Genomic DNA, 21,394 nt, shown 5'->3' with positions numbered 1-21,394 from the left:
AGGCTAATATATGTCCAATAATTCGAGGTATGATCGTGGACCTGAACAACTTTTTGAAACTGATAGACTGTTTCAAATCCTAAAGATAGGCTATGTATCTTTTGAGTGCCCTCGATTCTCTCACCTACACAAACCCGCAACGCGCCGATGGAGCTCAAATACGCGTTCTATTGGCGGATCACTGTGGTTTGCGTCGGAGGTTTCTCCTTTTTCATTCATTTGAAACACCTTATTTGAGTCTGCTGTCACAAAAAGCAGAAGTGTGATGATCACGTGGTCGTGTGTGGTTTGGAGATGTGCACGCGCTGCGCTACTCCACTGTCAGGGTTATGGATGAAGAGTGGACGCATTCTTAACACCATTTAGAGGTAAGAGTCACGCGATTTATACGTTACATTTATAGAAAATATTTTCTTTTACACATTGAGAAGCACCAATGTTTTTGTTGTTTATGTAGAAAACAGGATGTATGTTTGCACATGTGCTATGTGACCTGATTGGCCATGTGTTTTAATTATCTAAAGCAGGAATTTTCAATTTTAACATAAACAACTATTTTCTCTGAAGGGTACAATAATAACTAATATTAATACATTAGCAGATCATTAGTTCGAAAGTTTGCTGATAGTTGAAATTAAAATATCAGTTGGTTTCGTCTCTGCAGATTCACCTCTAACCCTATCTTCAAGGAACCTTATGAGGTTTTAAAAGCAGAAATCTAAAGTGGTAAATGTCATATTTAACAAACAAATACAATAATAATCATTTTTACTTGAGAGGTTTGGTGTGGAATGAGTAGTAAACAAAGCAGTCATGAATATTTAATGAAGATGTCAGTTTCATTTAGACTCATGAACTATATTATTTTTCTGTTCTGATATATTTGAAATGCATCAATAATAAATAAAATGCATTTCAGATAATACATATTTGTATGCCTGGCATCTTCTTGCTGTGGAGCATTATGTTTGAGCTTGTTTCCCCAAATCTGCCTGGAGCGTCTAAAAATAAAGGTCTGAGCATCACCTGTGTCTGGACACTAATGAGATAAAAGATTTCATCTGATCCAAAAGTCACAGTGTCTGTCTTAACACCCGTACAGTGATTTAATGACTATAAGGAGGTCACGGAACACAATGTGGTCTAATGCTGTTCGTATTCTTCTCCACCCTTCACTGTCTTTGTATCCGTGTCTTTCCATCAGTGCCAGTCCAGCTGTTCTTGTTAGTGTCATTATAGGTCAAATTGAGGACTTGCATTATTTACTTGGACAATTCTCTGTAGAGTTTATGTGCAAGGTTAGGGCTTTTTCTCAGTGTGAAAAGCGAGAAATTTGTACAAAAAAGGGAGTGACTCTTAGTCAGCTATATCTGTAGTTTGCATAAACCTATGGGTTGTTTAACTGTCATTACTCTCCTGAACTTTAAAGCATCTTACTCAGTTACTGTGCCTAATGTATTTTGGTCTCATTAACTACGCATGTTAAGGTTATGAAATGTATAGGGTGAGACCGTTATGCTATGATTCATATAATTCATTAAACAGCAAATGTGGTTTCCTCTACACTCTTAAGAAAAATGGTTCTAAACATTACCAGAAAAGGGTTCTTCGGCTTGTAACAATAGCAGAACCCTTTTTAGTGCTAAACAGAACCTTTTTTATAGAGTTCCATACAGAACCATGCTTTGCAAATGCAATATAGGACTTTAATGGTGTTATAAATAACCTTTTAATGATAGTTTTTCATTAATAGTAGTATGTTAATATTATTAATATTAGTATTATTTATTAATATTGGGTTTTTTTACCCCTCTATCTGTCTGGTCTTATATATTACCTATCTAATATCTTACAATATAAGTTTATTGACGTGAAATTGTAGCAAAAATGACAGTGTTCTAACAACAGTTATCAGTAGAATACATTAATGAATGACAATGGATATTGAACATAAATAAATGCTCAAAACAGTATATAACAAAATAGAACATAAAAGTATAAACAAAATAGAACACAAATTAGTGCATTGAAGACCAAGCTCCAGTAAAATATCTTCACAATCCTCTGACGCCTTTAAGTTAATCATCATCTGTAATTTGGTGTGATTGATTGGCAGTTTCTCTATGCAGATGATGAGGTTGTAGCATCTGAAAAATTGAGTTTAGTTATACAATGTGTCTCCTTTCATTTGTTTATGTGAAAACAATTGTTTATGAAGGCCAAAAGTAGTATGTGAGCACTTCACAATGTTAAAAGGAAAAAGTAATATAAAGACATGGGATAGCTGGATATGTTTATGCATAAACCCTAGTAATAAAAATATCTAACAAAATGGATCATAAATTCAATATCTTTGTTACTTGATAGTGAAGAAGAGGAGAATATCCTTAACTGAATAGAGCTGGTCACATGTACGTGTTCTCTCAAACTAAAAAGAGAAAAGACAGAAAAACCAATTAGCATTTGAAAGTTATAATGTATAGAAAATCAGTAATGATGCATCTTAGAGTGTAGCCTCGGTTAGCGTTTCACATTAAAACAATAACCACAACAGCAGCATGTTGTGTGAATTATGTTTTTATTGACATTCACAATCTTAAAAGAAAAAAGTGATAAAAACTCATGGGATAGTTTTAATATTTTTTGTGACTAGGTATGTTTATACATAAACCCAAGTAATAATTTAAAAAGTCTATCAATATGAATTATAAATTCATTGTCTCTTTTACTTAGTGGAGAAGAGGAGAGAAGTTTCCGAAGCTTAGCAGAGCTGCACACACTTAGGCTATGTGACCAAAAACTAAACAAAAAGATAAGAACATGTTTGTTTGGAAACCGGTTACAATTTTAAAGTATTATGTATTTAAATTGAAGAATGAAATCATTTACCTGTTGAGAGTGTGTTGAAAGTCTGTGTAGTTGGATCACTGAACTCCAGAAAATCAGTAATGAAGCGCTTTGACAGTTATAGATTTGAAAAACAAAATGGTGGGAACAAAGAACCCTAAACTCTAACAAAGAACCATTTTGGCATAAAAGGGTTCTTCAGAATGCTATGGTTGTAAATAAAACCATTACTGCATGTAAAGTACCATGTTTTTTTAGAGTATTTTTTTTAGAGTGTAGCATGTTTCCATTCTGATGCACTTGTTTTCCCCCTCTCCCCGAGGATGATGGGGTCTCTATGAATATTTCAGTGGCTGTCTTGTCTAGTTGGGGCAAACGTAGGGAGTGGTACAATGTGCTGTATGGAGATGAAGGGGAGTGGGGATGTTTTACTGTGGATGAGACATGGGAGGAACACTAAAACACTACATACAGTGTCATGCGGTTAGATTGGAAAGTTTTTGCTCCTTATCAGTGGTCACGTCAAAGGGAAACTACTTTTATCTGTGCCAAATTGTCACGTTAGTTGTATAATTCCGTGCCTGTGTGCATGTTGGATGCCTCAAAATGATTTTTGAATCAAAAGTGAAATATTGATTTAAGGTACAAAACCCAGAGAATCATTGCAGAAAAAAGTGGCTTTGACTGGATATTAATTTAGATTCTGATCTTTGACAGATACCAACGTTTTGGCAAATACCACGTAATATACATAAACAAGTGAAGAAAAAAAAAGCTTGGAACTATATATATGTATATATATAAACAGTGGAGGAAATATGTAATCAACACTTGAACAAATGTTTTATTAAGCACATTTCCAGTGCAGCAATTCACATGAAATTTTGACCAGAAATTTTGACTCAAGAAATCTACACAGAGAAAAAATATTGAATATTACAATCCATAAAAAAGTTATATGTAATGAAGTGAAATAGGAGATGAAAAAAGTATTGAACACAAAGAAAAAGCAGTACACCAAGGCAAGACAAAGCAAGACAACAGCTGATTTCACTAATTAGTTCAACCTCCTATTTGTGCAAATTAGAATCAGCCAGGTTATTGCAGGTTAATCAGTTAGAAAAAGCCTTACCCACCTCTGAATGCAAGTATACAAACATCTCATGATGGGTAGAGGCAAAGAGCTGTCCCAAGACCTTCGCAACAAGATTGTTGTGCTGCTTAAAAATGGTAGTGGTTACAGATGGATTTCACAACTCCTAAATGTTCCTGTAAGCACCACTGGGTTCATTATACACAAGTGGAAAGAAAAAAACTCCACCATCAACCTGCCATGCAAAGGAGCTCCTCGAAAGGTTTCTGATCAGGGAGTCAGAAGGTTAATCAGAAGAGTAATCCAAGAGCCAAGGACCACTCGGAAAGAGCTACAGAGAGACTTGGAAGCAGCAGGTACAATTGTCACAGAGAAAACTATAGGCAATGCACTCCACCGCCATGGCCTCCATGCACGCTCATCTCGGAAGGCTCCATTTTTGAAGAAAAGGCATGTTGAAGCTCGTTTGATGTTTGCTACGAAACATTTGGACAACCCTGTGAATTACTGGGAGAATGTAGTCTGGTCAGACGAGACAAAAATGTAATTTTTTGGCAAAAATACCACACGCCATGTTTGGAGGAGAAATGGCTCTGCGTATGACCCTAAAAATACCATACCAACAGTGAAGTTTGGAGGTGGAAGCATTATGGTATGGGGCTGTTTTTCTTCTCATGGCACTGGCAGAATCCATGTTATTGAAGGGAAGATGAATTCAAGATTCGGAACATTCAAGATTTGAAGACAGTCTGTTTAGAAGAATGGCCCAAAATCCCACCTGTGAACGATTAGTTTGTTCATACAGGAAGCGTCTTGAAGCTGTTATTGCAAACAAAGGCTTTTCCACGAAGTATTAAATCTAATCTCAGTTAGTGTGTTCAATACTTTTTTCCTGTGTCATTTCATTTTATTACACACAACTTTTTTTATGGATTGCATTTTTTTTCTCTGTGTAGATTTCTTGAGTTAATACCAACATCTGGTCAAAATTTCATGTGAATTGCTGCACTGGAAATGTGTTTAATAAAATATTTGTTCAAGTGTTTAATACTTATTTCCCCCACTGTATATTTATTTATTTTTTAGACATGCCCAATGTAGTTGTAGTAAAAATGTAGTAAAAATTCAAAACCTATTTGGTCCCACTTTATATTAGATTGCCTTAACTACTATGTACATTTAAATTAATCATTTGATACAATGCATTTATTGTGTACATACATTTTTTACACTGTTACATTTATAATTACACTGTTGACCCATACTTATACCTTAACCCACCCTTAAACCTACCCATACCACCAAACCTGTTCCCAACCTTACTTATATCCCACCTCAATAGCAGCAAAAGTGTTTTTCAATACAATATGACCACAATAAGTACATTGTACTTATTTTTTATGTAAGTACACAGTAGTTAAGGCCACCTAATAGAAAGTGTGACCACATATTCTATTTAACATTTAGTGTGTAGAAATAGGCAAATACCTTTTTGTGTTCTGTTATTTTTATTTTACTTTATTTTTATACGTTGCCATTTTTATTTGTGAAACTCTTCTTTAATTTTTTAATTTTTAATTTTTTAAATGTGTACATTGTCTACAGTTTTAACTGCACCTATACTGTATTTTTTGTTTATTTTTTAAATGTTTTAAAATGTGTACAAGTTTAAACTTTTTTTATTTCATTTAAATTTTACAGAGCCCTACACATGCTGGAGAAAAAAAAAATATTTTGAAATGTGAACATTTTCTACAGTTTTTACTACTGCATACTGTTTTTTGTTTAGCTATTTTTGTTTTGTTTACATAAAATGTATTCACATGACTTATTAACTCATTGACTCATGCCAAATATTTAATTCAATTCCAATTAAAACAATGACCTACTACAATATACCATGGTATTTAAATAAACAAGGGGACAAAATAGTACGAGGTGGCCAGGATTAAACTAAAATTAGGGAAGAAATTCTTAAAACATGGCCACAAATTGAATGTTTTTTTTTTCTTCCAATGTCAAGTGTTGGCTCCCACAATTGTGTTTCACCCCTCATTCTCATTTTTCTCTTTATTTTCCCCCCCAGATATAATGCATGCATCCACTGTGGCACCAAGCATCTTGATGACCACGAACAAGAGTAAGAATGTGACCTGTGAAATATCCTATGAAGATGACCGCGTTCCTCTGATGGTGCTCTACATTGTGGTTTTTATCATCGGCCTGCCAGCCAACCTGGCCACGGTCTACCTCACCCTCCACCAGGTGTGTCGTAAGAACGTCCTTGGCATCTACCTGCTCAGCCTGTCCGTGTGCGACCTCACCTACCTCTTCACACTGCCTTTATGGACAGTGTACGTCAATCAAAACCATGAGTGGCCCTGGAGTTCCTTGGCCTGCAAAGTGACTGGCTTTGTGTTCTTCAACAACATGTACATCAGCATCTTCCTGCTGTGCTGCGTGTCCATCGACCGCTATGTGGCGGTGGTCTACGCCATCGAGTCTCGCGGTCTTCGCCAGAAACGCATCGCAGCTCTTGTGGCATTTTCGATCTACATGGTGGTGGGCTTGGGTCACACGCCCGTCTTCATCATGTCTGAAGGCAATGCTGCCCAAGGAAAACGCCACTGCTTTGAGCCCAGCCAGAGCTCAGCGATAGTTACGGGATTCAGCTACGCTCGTGTTTGCATCGGCTTTTTTATCCCCCTTGCCATCCTGATCTTCACCAATAGAGCCATTCTTGCCAACGTTCAGGCCAGTACTGGACTCCAGCCTCATGAGAAAGAGAAGGTGCGCTACCTGGCTGTGGCTGTGGTGACGTTGTTTTTGATCTGTTTCGCTCCGTACCACATTATCTTGCTGTTGCGCGCCATCACCTTCCACTTCCCCAACCTGCAAGAGGATTGTCACTTTGAACAGCACATCTACACGCCCTACAAAATCTCCTTAGGGTTGTCGACATTCAACAGCGCCTTCAACCCCATTCTCTACGTGCTCTCCAGCAATAATATCCATCAGGAGATCAGAAGAGGCATGGCGTCGTTGTGTAACAAAGTCAGCTTTAGTCAGTGCTCGACGCACAGCAGCCAGCACAACATGCACAGCTCCAAAAGCAACTCAGACCCCGTCCCAACAAAGGGCGGTCAAATGAGGACAACTTGTCCCACTGCATGCTAAAATTTTAGATGCATTGGTCATGTTTTTGCTGATAACTTGGAAGAAAGAGACAAATCAAGGTTGTTGCATGATCAATATAACAAGAACTTGAAGTGCGACAAATCTTGCAAAAAAGGGGAATTTCCTGTTATTACTGTGGTCTTTTCACACCTCCTAATCTACTTCCGTCACAGAATGTTTCTATAACACCCAGTCTGAGCTGCAGCTTCTGAATATCTTGGACTCCTATCTAGAGCACATTCTCCAGATTGTGTTGATAAGCACGAACAGGAAGAGGCAATCTGACCCACTTTTAAAGTGATTCACGTTCACGTTTTGTTTTTGCATGGCCTTTATCTAAAATCAATCATACCAAAATAACTGATACTGTGTATGAAAGAAGTTCACAAAACAAAATATTAGCAGAAATTGAGTATAATTCTCAGAATTTCAGACATAATGTGGGATAACATTCTATTTACTTGCTACTAAGTGCCTCAAAACTGATCACAGATTTGGTGCTACAAACTGGGCAAATTATGGCAAATCCGGTGACCGATTTATTGTTGCAGCTCAGTACTTTGTAAGCATGATTTCTGATTCCAAGTGGACTGGTGAAAATGTGCAGCTTCAATCTCATACAGTGTATCAAGCCAGCCAATCAGATTAGAGCTTACTGTTACGCACTGTCAGAAAATGTTTTGCAAAATTTGTACCTTTAGGGGTACAATGGCTTGTCACTGGGACAGAACCCTCAAAAGGACACCTTTGTACTATACTAAGGTGTTAATATGCACCCTTCAGGGGTAAAGAAGGCCCCAAATTGTGCTGTACCTTAGAGTAGTAACACTTGATGTAGGAATATGTACACTTATGGTACTATTATGAATCCTTTAGGGGTAAATAAGTTGCAAAGGTGTCCCTTTAAGGTACTGTCTCAGTGACAAACCATTGTACTCCTAAAGGTACAATATTTTTGTATGTTTTTTTACTCTGAGAGTGTGGCAAGTGATTGCCTTTTGTGTGCAATAAAGCTTCAAATGGTGGATGGTGTGTTGGCTAATGTCTGAGACTGACTGTTTCAAACAACAGCATCACTTTTTTATGCTCTTACATAATTTACTGTAATACAGATTCAGTGTGTTGTTTTGTAAATTGAATGTCAGTGTTAAACTGCATGCCGTTTAGTGATGACAGTGTTCTTTGGCAAGTTTTTTATGTACAAAAATATTTCCTTAAAATATTTTTGTATGTGTGTGTGTTTTTATAAGATTTTATAATGGACGTGTTTTGCATTATGATTACTTTTGTTTTAATGTTATGAATTCTGGCATGAATTTTAGAACAATGGCTTTTATTAGGTGTAATAAAACTTCTTATTTATATTAAAAAATCTTATTTTGCTTGATTTCCCCATTTGTCCTATTTTCCAAGACCATAATAAATTGCAGTCAAGCTTTTCTCAGTCACCAGTAAATTATGATTGATAATTTGCACATAATGCTACTCTTTTAAGAAACTGTAAATAAACTCAAGCTAGATTACAAGAGAAGCACAACGTTTTTCCTATGAACTTGTCATGGACTAATTATGGTTTTAAGAATATGATAATAAATTACTAAATAAAATATTTCAACAGACACTGAAAAACTTGTTATTGAAAAAAGTGATAATCTGTCATTTCAGCATTAAATATTGAAAACTATTGCTTTCTGAGGTCTGATCATTAAAATTTGGGTTGCTGAAAATCTCTGATGTGTTGACCTATTTGTATGCTCTTTTAAGTACGAGAGATGTGTATAAATAAAAAAAGAAAAATGCCGACTACTGTAAATCTATTTCTGATTACATGTTAATCCAGTGCAATAGTTCAGGATGCTTCCTCCTTCACACTTTTGAGTAAAAAATGCATAAGACATTCTTGGTGTTTTAATGCAAAAGCTAAAAGCCAGACAAACTCATGGTCATCTGGTATGTCTGCCCTCTCCTTCCATTGTAAACATCATGAATAATTAACTCAGTTACCAAGACAGGCTCCTAATTGGCCCTTCCCTCAATTAATAATTAAGCAGCCAGCAGCTGTCCTCAGCCAATAGCAAACAATCATCCCATTGGTGTCCGCCCCTGTTGTGATCCGCTGGGCATTTGTCTGAGATTGACTGCACTCTTAAAAATAAAGTTTCCAAAAGGGTGTTTTCACAGTGATGCAATAGAAAAACCAGTTTTGGTTCCCCAACGAACCTTTCAGTGAACAGTTCTTAAAAGAACCATTTTTTTTAAGTGTGACCCTTTTGTGGAATGAAAAGGTTACATGGATGGTTAAGGTTCTTTGCGGAACCATTGATGCCAATAAAGAACCTTTATTTTTAAGAGTGTGAATGACTAACTGTATGTGTAAATAGCAACTTATCTGCGGTCATGCGTTCATAAATTCCACTTGGCACATCACTCATCACAATCTACAACATTATATTTCACAAAGGGTGTGTTTCTGTGAAATGTGGCTTAGGCCTACACTAATTCACAGAGTAAGACCATTCTTTATCTTAGTCCATAGACGATGTACGGTAAAAATGGCAGTGAATTATTAACTTTGTTTGGCCTACGACTGAGACATTACATTGATCTAGCGACTGTAGTTCTCTTCAAATCTATAACAAATTGATGTGTGTCTGTAATAGTCGGCTAGTCATGATAGACTATTCCTTTAATAAAGCAGTAAGCCCCAAGAAGCCGTGGTTTACAGTGAATTTACAACAGCTGAGGGGTGTTGTTAGGCTTAAAACCCCTTTAGCTGTTATAAATTCACGGCTTCACGGGGCTTATTGCTTTTATAAAACAGTTATTCCATATACTTAGTAAGGTTTCACAAAATAAAACAAAGCAAATAAATGTAATGATATTAATAAAAACAGTATTCTTCCACTAAACAATGTAGTTCCTCAGAAACAGTTGTGGTTGGAAGTGTGTAGGTTTATAGTGTAATTTACAACAGCTTCGAACGTGGCTCAACCAATCAGAATCAAGGACAGGAACTATCCGTTTTATAACTTGTATTTTGGAATGAATGAGCATGTCCTGAAACAGGTACCTCTATGGGAAGTATGGGTCATCATAACGAGAAACAGCTGACTGCTGGAACATCTTTCATTTCAATCCCACGTGATGACATGGCCTCACCCTGAGGTTTGAGTGAGAGATAAAGGGAAAATGTTGATTTAACTTTGCCACTGAAGTATTTAAACAGAAGCTTGACAAAATATTGTAGTATATAAAATAATATGTCTACTAAAAGACATTTTGGTTTCGAAACATTCGTGTTTATTCTCGCGGCTCCATCTACTGGTCATTATGTGAACATGCGAAATTATATGAAAGCTTTTTCATTGATTTTAATGTGTCCCCCTCTCTTGAACCGCAGAAGCCTATATACTCTGTTTTTGATAATACTACAATATTTTATATTACCTTAAATTATATTGTATTGTGAGTGTGACATCACATAGTATACTTTACACAATAGAATGCAATAATACAAGTACTAGAGTACAATACAGATGTATATTAGTATTTTAACTAATGCCCAATAATGTTCCAGTATTTGACAACATCGTTTAAAGGATAAGATGAAAAAGTCTACTTAAAAACAAACTAATCGGGTCTTGTAGTGTCACATACTTAGCCAATAGGGGGGATTATTGTCCCACTTTCACCTTGTAGTCGTGTATGTAATGTTTCTCCACTGTCTAATTTAACACTTATTAAAAAACAGAATTTTACTAGGCAAATCCTGACACTTAAACGCCATGTACCGACATAAACCCAAAACTGACATCATTTTCTCACCCGTTTCACTGCCTGACCTTTTCAGGTCATGTGAGCAGTTATTTGGACCCCATCCCCTAGACGAGGGCCATCCCGGATCCCTTCCTGTTTACTCATTTTATACAACAGATTTTAAATACAACATTGGATAGTCATTTACGGGAGTACTCAGATGATGCATATGTAATTGTTGGATATGTGAGACGTGTGAGAGAAAGGACAGTGCAGAGAAATTATTAGTGACTCAATGTGGGGGGAGGGGGGAGAAAAAAAAGAGAAAAACCCGAAAAACAAAGGAGATGATGTTGGATATCAGTAGGAAGAGGAAGCTTTCACCCTGGTTTCCATCCATCCCGGGAGGATGTTGACATGGCATAGTCCTACAGTTTCTTGGGAGTGCACCCGGACAGCAGGTCAGTCTGGTCAGCTAACAGCTAGAACATAAAGGATCTTAGTCAGCTGTATTTTTTGATAAGGCGTAGGTAACACCTTTCATACACAACATGCTCATTTTTAGTTCTAGACTTGTCATGCCTTGATTTATATTCACTCTTATCCCTTTAGGAGAAAGAGTAATATTATGTATATTTGCACTACTGACACTTAACTATGGCACTGTGTTGTACCTAATGTACATCTTTAACCCTGCAACTTGAAATATTTGGAATCAAAACTCAATCTAACTGCACTGTCTTTTTAGTCATTTCTCCTCTGCACTCGACCCACTCGAGAGGCGCTTATTGACAGATGGTCCGGGCATTACCCGGCATCATGTTTTCACAGCCGACTTTATCTTGGCCTAAAGCCTGGACACACAAAAGGAAAACCAAGTTCATGTGTTAACCCAAACATTTTCTGGGATGATCGCTATGTCTCTATAGCATACAAATAATAAATCAACATTTGTATTGTGATTATATAAAATCAGACTGGAGTTGACAGTTCATTACCCTGTCAAGTTTCTGATACAGACTTCTGTGTTCTTATATGAACTATTTACAGATTTGTAACACCCTACACTTACTGGTAAATGTTTGCCTGGGTGTATTTATAATTTTTTCGGAAAAAGCATTTTTACTGCACAGGCGTGCCTAAAATGATGTTGCTTTTCCTTCCTGTGTCTACGGTCAAAGCCCAGCTGCTGTCATGGTGATTGAGGGGTATTTCCAAATGAGGCAGCATTTTGTCCTGGTGGCTTCTAGCTTTAGGGCTCCATTACCTAATTTTCCTTCTCTAAAACATGGACAGACGTCACATTGTGATCCACTGCTTCTATTTAGTTGTATTTTTAAAGATCAACAAATCACTTGTTAATGAAATGGATAGTTGTACTGCTTATAAAATGATCAGCAAATGCACAAACACTCTAGTGTGAGGAAACGCCATAGTATGGAGGAAGTCAAATCCTGCCATCCAATTTTATTGTTCTCTCAAAGGTAGATCTTTATTGCCCATATGTATTACTGAACCTTGATACCATACTTAATATCAAGTGAAACACTGCCAACCTCTCTAAAAAATGTAATTTAAGGAGTTAAGAGATGTTAAATATTTTTTTTTTCAACTGAACAACTTATTAAAATGTTTTACAGAAGACAAAAGAAAGCATTAATGTTACTACATTGGTCCAGTAACATACCATAGCATTTTTTTAATCTATATGGAGATCTGAAAATACAAACACATTCCACTTACACACACACATGCACATTTAAGCATTAAAGCAATTCAATTTTCTGCAACAAAACATCATATACAGATACACAATTAACAAGACACAAATAAAATTGAGTCAAAATATCAAAAAGGCAGAGATGCAGATATTTTACTAAAAAGACATAATACAAAATAAATATACATAAAATTTAAATTGTTTTGTGACTATCAGATGTCATTGTCCAAAAGCCCTACATATAATCCATAAAGTTTACCAAGAGGCCTGCTTAGATTTCAATTTGATTAAACACTGCTAATGACTCTTTCCCTCAGAACATCAAGTCCCACTGCCCACATCTCATCCTCTTTTCTGCCCCTCTGCGCATCTGCAGTTTCAGTCATCAGCAACTCATTACTGCCTAGATCCACCAAGATCCAGTTCCATTTCTTAACACACGGATTTATCTTAAACACAACAAAGATACAGGAAATGATCCAAATATGGCAGTAAATCTGAGCTCAGAAGTGTCCAATGAAGATTAGCCTCGCATTTGGGAGATTAAGTCATTTGCCAAGCATCTCAAAACAAAAGAGACCACTTTTAAAACCGGACGGGAGAAAAAAGCCTCTCCCAAACATCTTAATGTCTTCACACATTTAAGGCATAATACATAATACATGACTGAAAACAGATACTCCAGATCACAGGCAATCAAAAGAGTACATATATATTGTCATTTACAAGTGATATCTTTTATTAAGGGTTTGCCGTTGGCTCAAACTGTTGAGGTCTGGGTGAGAGCGTTCTTATTGCCCCTCTCCTCCGGTATGAGAGCCGTAGCCGAACAACAGTTGACTACAGAAATGCTAGTCTTATTGTCGAATGTATTGATGCTCATAGTCACAGTTTCATGCTGAGCAATGCTTGAGGAGGTTTTAAGGTCAGGATTAAGGCTGGAAGGATCCGTGCAGCTGTTGATCAGATCATCACCTTGGACCTTCTGCATATGGAAAGTTCCGTGAATTTTCAGCTCAAGAGTGGAGGTGACAGTCTGCATGCACACGACACAGCGGAAGCCTGTCAGCGAGTTGTGCAGGTCTGGGTGCCTCTGACAGTGTTCCAGAAAGTCCTCCTCACTGTGAAGCGGAAGCTTGCAGATGCGGCAGTTGCCGGTGTCCAAGCTCCTGCTGTGGGTGACCTTGTGTTCAGTCAGAGTTAGCAGTGAAGGGAAGCGCTCTCCACAGATGGGGCATTGGCAGTGCTTGGTGGGGCCTAGATGAGTCTGGACGTGCTCCCACAGTGCCATCTCAGTGAAGAAGGTCTTGGAACAGTCTTTGCATTTGTGGCTCCCTTGGATTGCCTCCACTTTGCGCTTGAGAGTGCCACCCTCCCCGGGCTGGATGTGGTGATCTCGCAGCTGGTGGTTGGCGAGCAAGGACTGCATGGTGTAAGAAGCTCCGCACATTTCACAGGCAAACATAGGATCGTTCAGATTCGCCTTCCCTTTGCTTTCGGTGGGAGGGCCGAACAGTGATTCCACCTTACCGTCTCTTATTTCACTATTCACTGGCAGCATTCCAGCGCTGTCCTTGGCAACTGGTTCGGAGACAGGTGGAGGGGTCATGTTGTTACCTTCAGCGTTCTGGCTCTTGGCACGGAGTTTCTCGTGTAAGGGCACCTCGAGGGGAGATCTGGTCTGGGTACATACACAGGGACTGCTTTTGTCGCTATGTGTTGTGATATGACACTGCAACTCAATGTCTGTGGTAAAGGACTCTGCGCAGAAGATGCAACAGTACACCTTGCATTGTTTGTTGAGATGCTTCTGTTTGACATGCAGGTGCAAGTCATGCTCTTGCTTGAAGTCCCATTCACAGGACGTACAGTGGAACGTGGTTCTCTTGTTACTGTGCTCGGAGGCCAGGTGAACCTGAATAGACATCTTGGAATTGAACACCTTCTGGCAGAGGGAACAGCGATAAAACACAATGGTGTGCATCTCGAGTAGATGTCCATGTAAGTCTTTGACACTGGTGAAGGTCTTACTGCAGCTTTCACAGATGTAGAGAGTAGAGGTATTGCTAAAATGAGAAACAGTGTGTTCCTTAAAAGATTCATGGTTTGGGAAATCCTTGAAGCACTCTGGACACCTAAGTTTTGGAAGCATACTCTTCAGGTGGGAACTCAGGTGAGTTTGAAACAGATCCAGATCGTTGTATTTGGCTCCACAATGATCACAGATAAAGTCAGTTGAAGGTAATGCCGGTTTTTTGGCTGGACTCTTGATAGACTGGGGAGACGTTGAACCCATTGTCATCGTTCCATCTTTAAGGTTCATCAAGTTAATGTTCTTATGCGTCTTTTTGATATGCTGCATCAGTTTTAGCTTACTGTTAAACATAGGCAAATTAGTGCAGTACGGACAGAAAATCAAAGACTTCCGTTCTGCTGTTTCTTCCAGATCAAGTTTGAGACAGTGGGTCTGCTGCACGTGATTATCTAGTGTGTCCTTTGTTAGGAATCCTCGGAAGCACTGCGAGCAGAAGAAGACGTTGTTCTCGATTAAAGCCGGGTTGTGTGATTGGCGAACATGCTCTTGAAGGGCATTCAGGTCTTTTAACGAAGTGGGACAGAAGCTACACTGAAGAACCGTTTGAACGGCCGCCGTGATTGCGGCTTCAAGCAAAACGGAGTGGCCTAGCATCACATTAGCCTCTTTTTGGTGCTCCGATATTTCAGATGGAAAAGTCAGAATCTCAGAACTAGAGCTGATCTTGTTTTCCATGTGTTGGGGCTTTGGGTGTGCTCTGGGGTTCATGTGGTTAGGACAATGAACACAATTGTTGAAAGCCTTGAGCTTTTTGGAGATTCCTAAACAACAGTTTGAGTCAAAATGAGACTTTCTCTTTTCTGCAGAAGGAGCTATTGTCCTAAATGCCATCTCTGCAGTATTTGCAGTGGCTGGATTGGACATGTGTGACACCTCACAGGTGCATTCTGCCATTGAGAGGGCAGGCTGATCTTGTGCAGCACAATTTGGAGGTTGTCTTTTCTCAGTGTCCTCCATGTTATTCGGTGGATCATTTGGAAGAGAGAGATGTTGGGAGGACATAACACTACCCTGTTCATATTGATTACTCAAGCCCTGTTTGCAGTTTATGAAGGCCTCACTGCTGTTATCTTTTTGGGATATTTCAAGAGGTACTGAACTGTTGCCAGGCAAAGGAATGTTTGCCTTCCCACACTGACCAAGTCTCTGATGATCTTTACATGTGTCTCCCTTGAATCCAAGGTCACCTCCATCTTCATGGTCAGAGGAGGAAGGACCAGGGGAAAGAGGCAAAGCCAAACAACATGGTTCATCTTTCTCCACATTAGGATTTGCTATAGACAGATAAGAGAGGAAAATATGTTAACAACTTTTGAAAAAACGTTTTTGCTGAAAAACAAAACAACAACAGAAAATACACCATCACTGTTGGGGAGTAACAAACTGAAAATAACTAATTTAGCAGTGCTTCTAAATTAAGTACATTTGCAGTAATTGTCAGATATATACATATCTAATTATATAGTATAATTACAGTATATAATTAAGACATCACCGTTTATATAACGTTAATGTAGTTTGCTATGTTTTATTAAATTGTGGTATAGTTAACTACTTGATAGTTAAATGACAAATGACACCTTCAATTCTAACTAATTTAAATTATGAGTAACGTGTAGCTTCTCAAACACTGTACACTATAACCAAAACTGTTATGTTATAGTTAAGAATTCTACTCTTTTATTTCAGGAGGTCTTGCTGAAGTCTGGTGGGTTAAAATATAATTCAGCCTCATAAGAGCAGATTAAACACCAAAAATATGAATTGGATGCTCTTTTTCACACTTTTTTAGATCTAATTAGCTCGGTATGTGGCCACATAATGAGCAGTCCCACTGTGACTAAAATTGCTGTCAGTGTGAGAGGACCAGATTCACAGTTTGAAAAAATGGAGCGCTGCTACTTTAAAGTACTGAACATGTACAAGAGAAAAAACAAAACCCAAATCATGGTACCAAATTATACACTGAATCAAAGGATTAATGTAACTGCTTTAAATGATAAAACATATTAAAAACATACAAATGTGTCTTCACACGTTTAGCAATTGCAGTTTCATAAATCCAAATTCATTTGTAAAGGCATGATTCATTCTGTAAGTGTGCAGATAGGGAATTGCAAATATACCTAATTCAAAGGTCACTCAAACAGACAGACACACTAAACCCTGAATATAAAACCCTAGAGGTATTTATTCCTTTTAATCTGTCTGTGAAGAGATACAGAGCGATGGATATATTCACAGTTTATCAATGTGAAGGATAATATAAAATGAAAGACAGTGTGGAGGTGTGTACCTGTATCGTAGCAGTATTTCAGCCTCTGTTGGGTGAATGATTCTGCTTGCTGTAGGATTGCACACTTGTGCTCTTTAGCGTCTTCATCCTTCTCTTTTTCAATTCTTTCCCTCTCCTCCTCCTTTTCTTTTCTCCTCTCCCAGGAGCAATGTTTCTTCCCCACTATCATACTATCTTCCTTTGTATTTATCTCTCCTTCTTGACCTGTGGAGTGACTGGTAGTTACAAAGCCATTCACATTTAATGTGCTATATTTATCAGCTAACCAATAATAGCGACAAAATATAACAGTACACTATAGCACCCCTTGCCAAAGGGCAAAGTGTATACAAAGATCAACATTTTGATCTATTTTTCATCCAGCAGGGGAATACTCTGTGCATGTTTGCTCTTTAAATAAAGGGTGCACTGAAGACAAGTACTGTTTGAAATGCTTAACTGTCATTGGTTAAGTTTCATGGTGTCTTAGTTTTTAATAATGTACTATAATAAGTGGAGAAATGAATCATCTCAATAGGGAAAACTAAATAAGCAAATAACTCCTATAAGTGCATAGATAAAGAAAGAGATTCAGAAACCGATCCACACCAAGCTCAGTTCTCATAATTTATACAAAATGCTAATTTGTTCTTTACTCATTCCATTTAGCATCTGTTTTCTGTGATTTCAAGGTGACAAAGTCACATGATGTGATGTGATAACGTTTATTTGCAAACATAAAAACCTCAAACAACTTTAAAACACACATGCTTTTTTATGCTTAGGACTTCCCTTTGACCTTTATCGGTTTTATACCAAGCTAGTAGCCTAATACTTTCCGTGCCCTACTAAATGTAATCCTCACATAAATCTATGGATGTTTACAATTTCATTACAACATTATTTAGTATGTTTATTAAGCCGTTTTCCACATTCAGATTTTACCATCATTGTTGGCACATTTAGTTTTACCACAAATGAGACAACTTTGTTGTTCTAGAAACCCAATACTATCACGGTACATTGATTACCATGATAAATGAATCTTCAAAAAATCAGTATCGATGTGCACCATACAAGAATGATGGAAAACCCCTCTCAATGAAATTAGCCTACTGAAAAACGCAATGAAAGTTCTGCTCAAAACAATTTAGATCCGAAACATTGATCTTCAGCCTAATGATCTGCAAATAATGACAGTCTTGTCAGTCGATTTGTCCCGCGGTCGGATTTCAATCAAGACAACAAGGAAGCGAGTGGTTAAATAAATAAAAAGCCTTTCGTACCTTTCAAAGATCTGGGCTTCGCCTGCTTTCGACGAGACATTGCGAAGGACTTCGGCAGCTGTCAACACAAGCGGATTAAGTTGCTGTCCAGTGTTTGCTAAGGCAGGACAACACAAGCGGCAAACAAGAGCAAATACTTGCGTACTGTTCCGGGGATTGGGATAGCGGGAAAGCACATTAATATGACGGGCAAAGGGGCTCGCCCCCGCCTACAGCAGCGGGATGACTCCATACACGCGCTGCGCCACCGGGGGCTCGCGAGATGCGTAATCACTGTTCACACACACACACACACACACACACACACACACAGTTCTTCTTCTTCTTCTTCTTCTTTGGTGTTTATTGGCGGTTGGCAAACCAACTTGTAGGTGCATTACCGCCACCGACTGGACTGGAGTGTGGACAGGATACATGTTTATAGGATTAACATAATATGATAGATGGGGAACAAAAAAAAAAAAAAAAAAAAAAAAAAAAAAAAAAAAAAAAGAAAATAAATAAAATAAAACAAAAATTAAATAACTGTCTAAATTCTTTTACTTAATTCCGTTTCTTTAATAAACTTAGTAATAATGTCATATATAGCCTTTTCCTTTAGTATACCTATTATTGAAAAATCTTTATGCTCAGCTTTAATTAGTGACTGAATAAAATTATGTCTTTCTTTGTTGTATTTCCTGCAGTGAAGTATTACATGTTCAACTGTCTCTTGCTGACTACAGTGATTACATTCCCCAGTTGGATGTTTGCCGATTTTAAACAGTGTACTATTCAATCCTGTGTGACCTATTCTCAAACGGGTTATTATATTCTCTTCATTTCTGTTCCTGCTCTCTCTCCTCCCAGTACCAACTTGTTGTTGAATATTATATAAGTGTCTTCCTGTTTCAATACCATCCCAGTGTTCCTGCCATATAGATTGTGCATATCTCCTAATGAACACTTTAGCTTCTGCTTTACTTAATGGAACTTGTAAATCTATCTGCTTTAATTTTAAAGTTTGTTTAGCCATAACATCCACCTTCTCATTTCCTACCACACCAACATGAGCAGGAACCCAAATAAATTGAATTGATATACCCATAAGCTTTAAGTTATACAATTTATGGAATATATCATTAATTATATCCATCCTAAAAGATGAGCTACCAGATTTTATGCTTTCCAGTGCTGAGTAGCTATCAGATGCAATAACTATGTTATTCATTTGCTTTTCTTCTGTCCACTGCAGGGCCATTAAAATTGCCAATAGTTCTGTAGCATAAACTGATAAATGATCAGAAACTCTTTTCTTAATGTAAGAATCATTCATTGGAATATACACAGCTGCACCGGCATATCCTGTCTTCGGGTCTTTTGATCCATCCGTAAATAAAAACACTGAATCATGGAAATGTCTCTCAATATACTTCCACACTATATACCACACTGGAAGTTGTTTGGATTGATCCTTTATTTCCTGTTGTATACTGAGGTCAACGGTTGGTAAGGGGAATAACCAGGGAGGGATGGAGGATATTGAGACTGTGTTGCTGTACTGTACTTGATTTAGTCCTATATACCTCGCCTTTGCGTCACCTATCCACCCAAAACTCATAAAATTTGTTACATTATGTTCCCAACAGTCTGTCAATACACTTTTGACAGGATGTAAAACACTTTGTCCCTGGATATTAACCCAATATGCCAACATTAACTTCATTCGTCTTATACCTAAAGGCATTTCTCCCATCTCCACCTGCATAGATGATACCGGCGATGTTTTAAATGATCCACTGCAGATTCTTAGGGCTTGTGCTTGCAGTATATCTAATTGTTTGAGGTTTGTTTCTGCTGCTGACATATAGGCAATGCATCCATAATCAAGGACAGATCTCATGAGTGCCCAGTATATACTCTGTAGGGATGTCCTACTAGCTCCCCACTCCCGTCCTGATAAACACCTAAGAATATTAATAATATTTTTACACTTGTCCTTAATTTTATCCAGATGAATTTTCCATGTAAGTTTTTCATCAAACCAAACTCCTAGAAATCTTATAACTTTAACTTGCTCAAGAGGATTCCCATATAATTTCAAAGAGAGGGGTATGCTTTTAAGTCGCCTTGAGAAACAAATGACCTGCGTTTTTGATACAGATAATTTAAACCCCCATTTATTAGCCCACTTTTCAACTTCCTCTATTGCCTTTTGCATTTTTTTATGAACATATGATATATTGCGACCTCTAGTCCACAAAGCCCCATCATCTGCATATAAAGATTTTCCAATATTCTGTTCAACTTGTGAAAAGATGCCATTAATCATTATGTTGAATATTAATGGACTGCACACACTACCTTGTGGTGTTCCATTCTCCACTGTATGCATTCTAGAGTATTCTTCACCTACTTTAACTTGTATTTTTCTGTCAAATAAAAAGTTCTGAACCCAGTTATATGCTCTACCACTAATTCCTAAAGACTTTAACTTGATTAATAATCCTTCTTTCCAGAGCATATCATATGCCTTTTCCACATCAAAGAAGATAGCTACTACTACTTCTTTGTTTGTCTGTGCTTTCCTAATGTCTGATTCTAGACATAATACAGAGTCCATTGTATTCCTGCCCTTACGGAATCCACTCTGATAAGGAGACAACAGATTTTTACTCTCTAAAAAATATGTTATTCTTTCTGTAATTATTCTTTCCATTGTTTTACATAATTGAGAAGTAAGTGCAATAGGCCTATAACTAGAAGGATCTGATGGGTTTTTTCCAGGTTTAAGAATAGGTACTATTATTGCTTGTTTCCATACTGAAGGGAGTTGACCAGTTTCCCATACTAGGTTAAATAATTTTAGTACTTTTTCCAGTGTATTATCTGTCATATTTGCCAGCATTTTATAACACACTCCATCTCTTCCTGGAGTGGTCTGCCGAGCAGTTTTGATTGCTCTTTTTAACTCAAACATGTTTATAGGCAAATCTAATAAACTATCTGACATCTCATCTTTCTTTACCAAATTAGGATAATTCATTAATGTGTTACTCCTACACTGTTTTGCTTCTTCTGAAAGATTATCTGCGCTATGAACTTTCTTAAATGTTTCTACTAGAAGTTCAGCCTTATCTAAATTGGTGACAGCCATTTTGACTTT

General features: G+C 37.6%; 2 protein-coding genes across 2 annotated transcripts; one reads left to right on the top strand and one right to left on the bottom strand.

Annotated features, from left to right (window-relative positions):
* The first annotated feature begins 267 nt into the window (after positions 1-267).
* Positions 268-8,927, top strand: LOC306843797 (putative G-protein coupled receptor 132). Its single transcript, XM_079375470.1, has 2 exons — positions 268-368; positions 6,027-8,927. The coding sequence occupies exon 2, from the start codon at positions 6,032-6,034 to the stop codon at positions 7,115-7,117; it is 1,086 nt and encodes a 361-aa protein (XP_079231596.1). The 5' UTR covers positions 268-368; positions 6,027-6,031; the 3' UTR covers positions 7,118-8,927.
* A 3,610-nt stretch (positions 8,928-12,537) lies between these two features.
* Positions 12,538-18,495, bottom strand: LOC306843444 (zinc finger protein 521-like). The gene is made up of 3 exons (XM_079374960.1): positions 18,250-18,495; positions 16,985-17,188; positions 12,538-15,962 (listed from the first exon to the last, which is right to left on the bottom strand). The coding sequence occupies exons 1-3, from the start codon at positions 18,287-18,289 to the stop codon at positions 13,354-13,356; spliced, it is 2,853 nt and encodes a 950-aa protein (XP_079231086.1). The 5' UTR covers positions 18,290-18,495; the 3' UTR covers positions 12,538-13,353.
* Between the last annotated feature and the right edge of the window lie 2,899 nt (positions 18,496-21,394).

This window comes from Barbus barbus (assembly GCF_936440315.1).
Source record: "Barbus barbus genome assembly, chromosome: 24".
NCBI classification, from domain to species: Eukaryota; Metazoa; Chordata; class Actinopteri; order Cypriniformes; family Cyprinidae; genus Barbus; species Barbus barbus.
The sequence above is the reverse complement of the archived record's forward strand: the minus strand, read 5'-3'. Positions and strand labels throughout refer to the sequence as shown.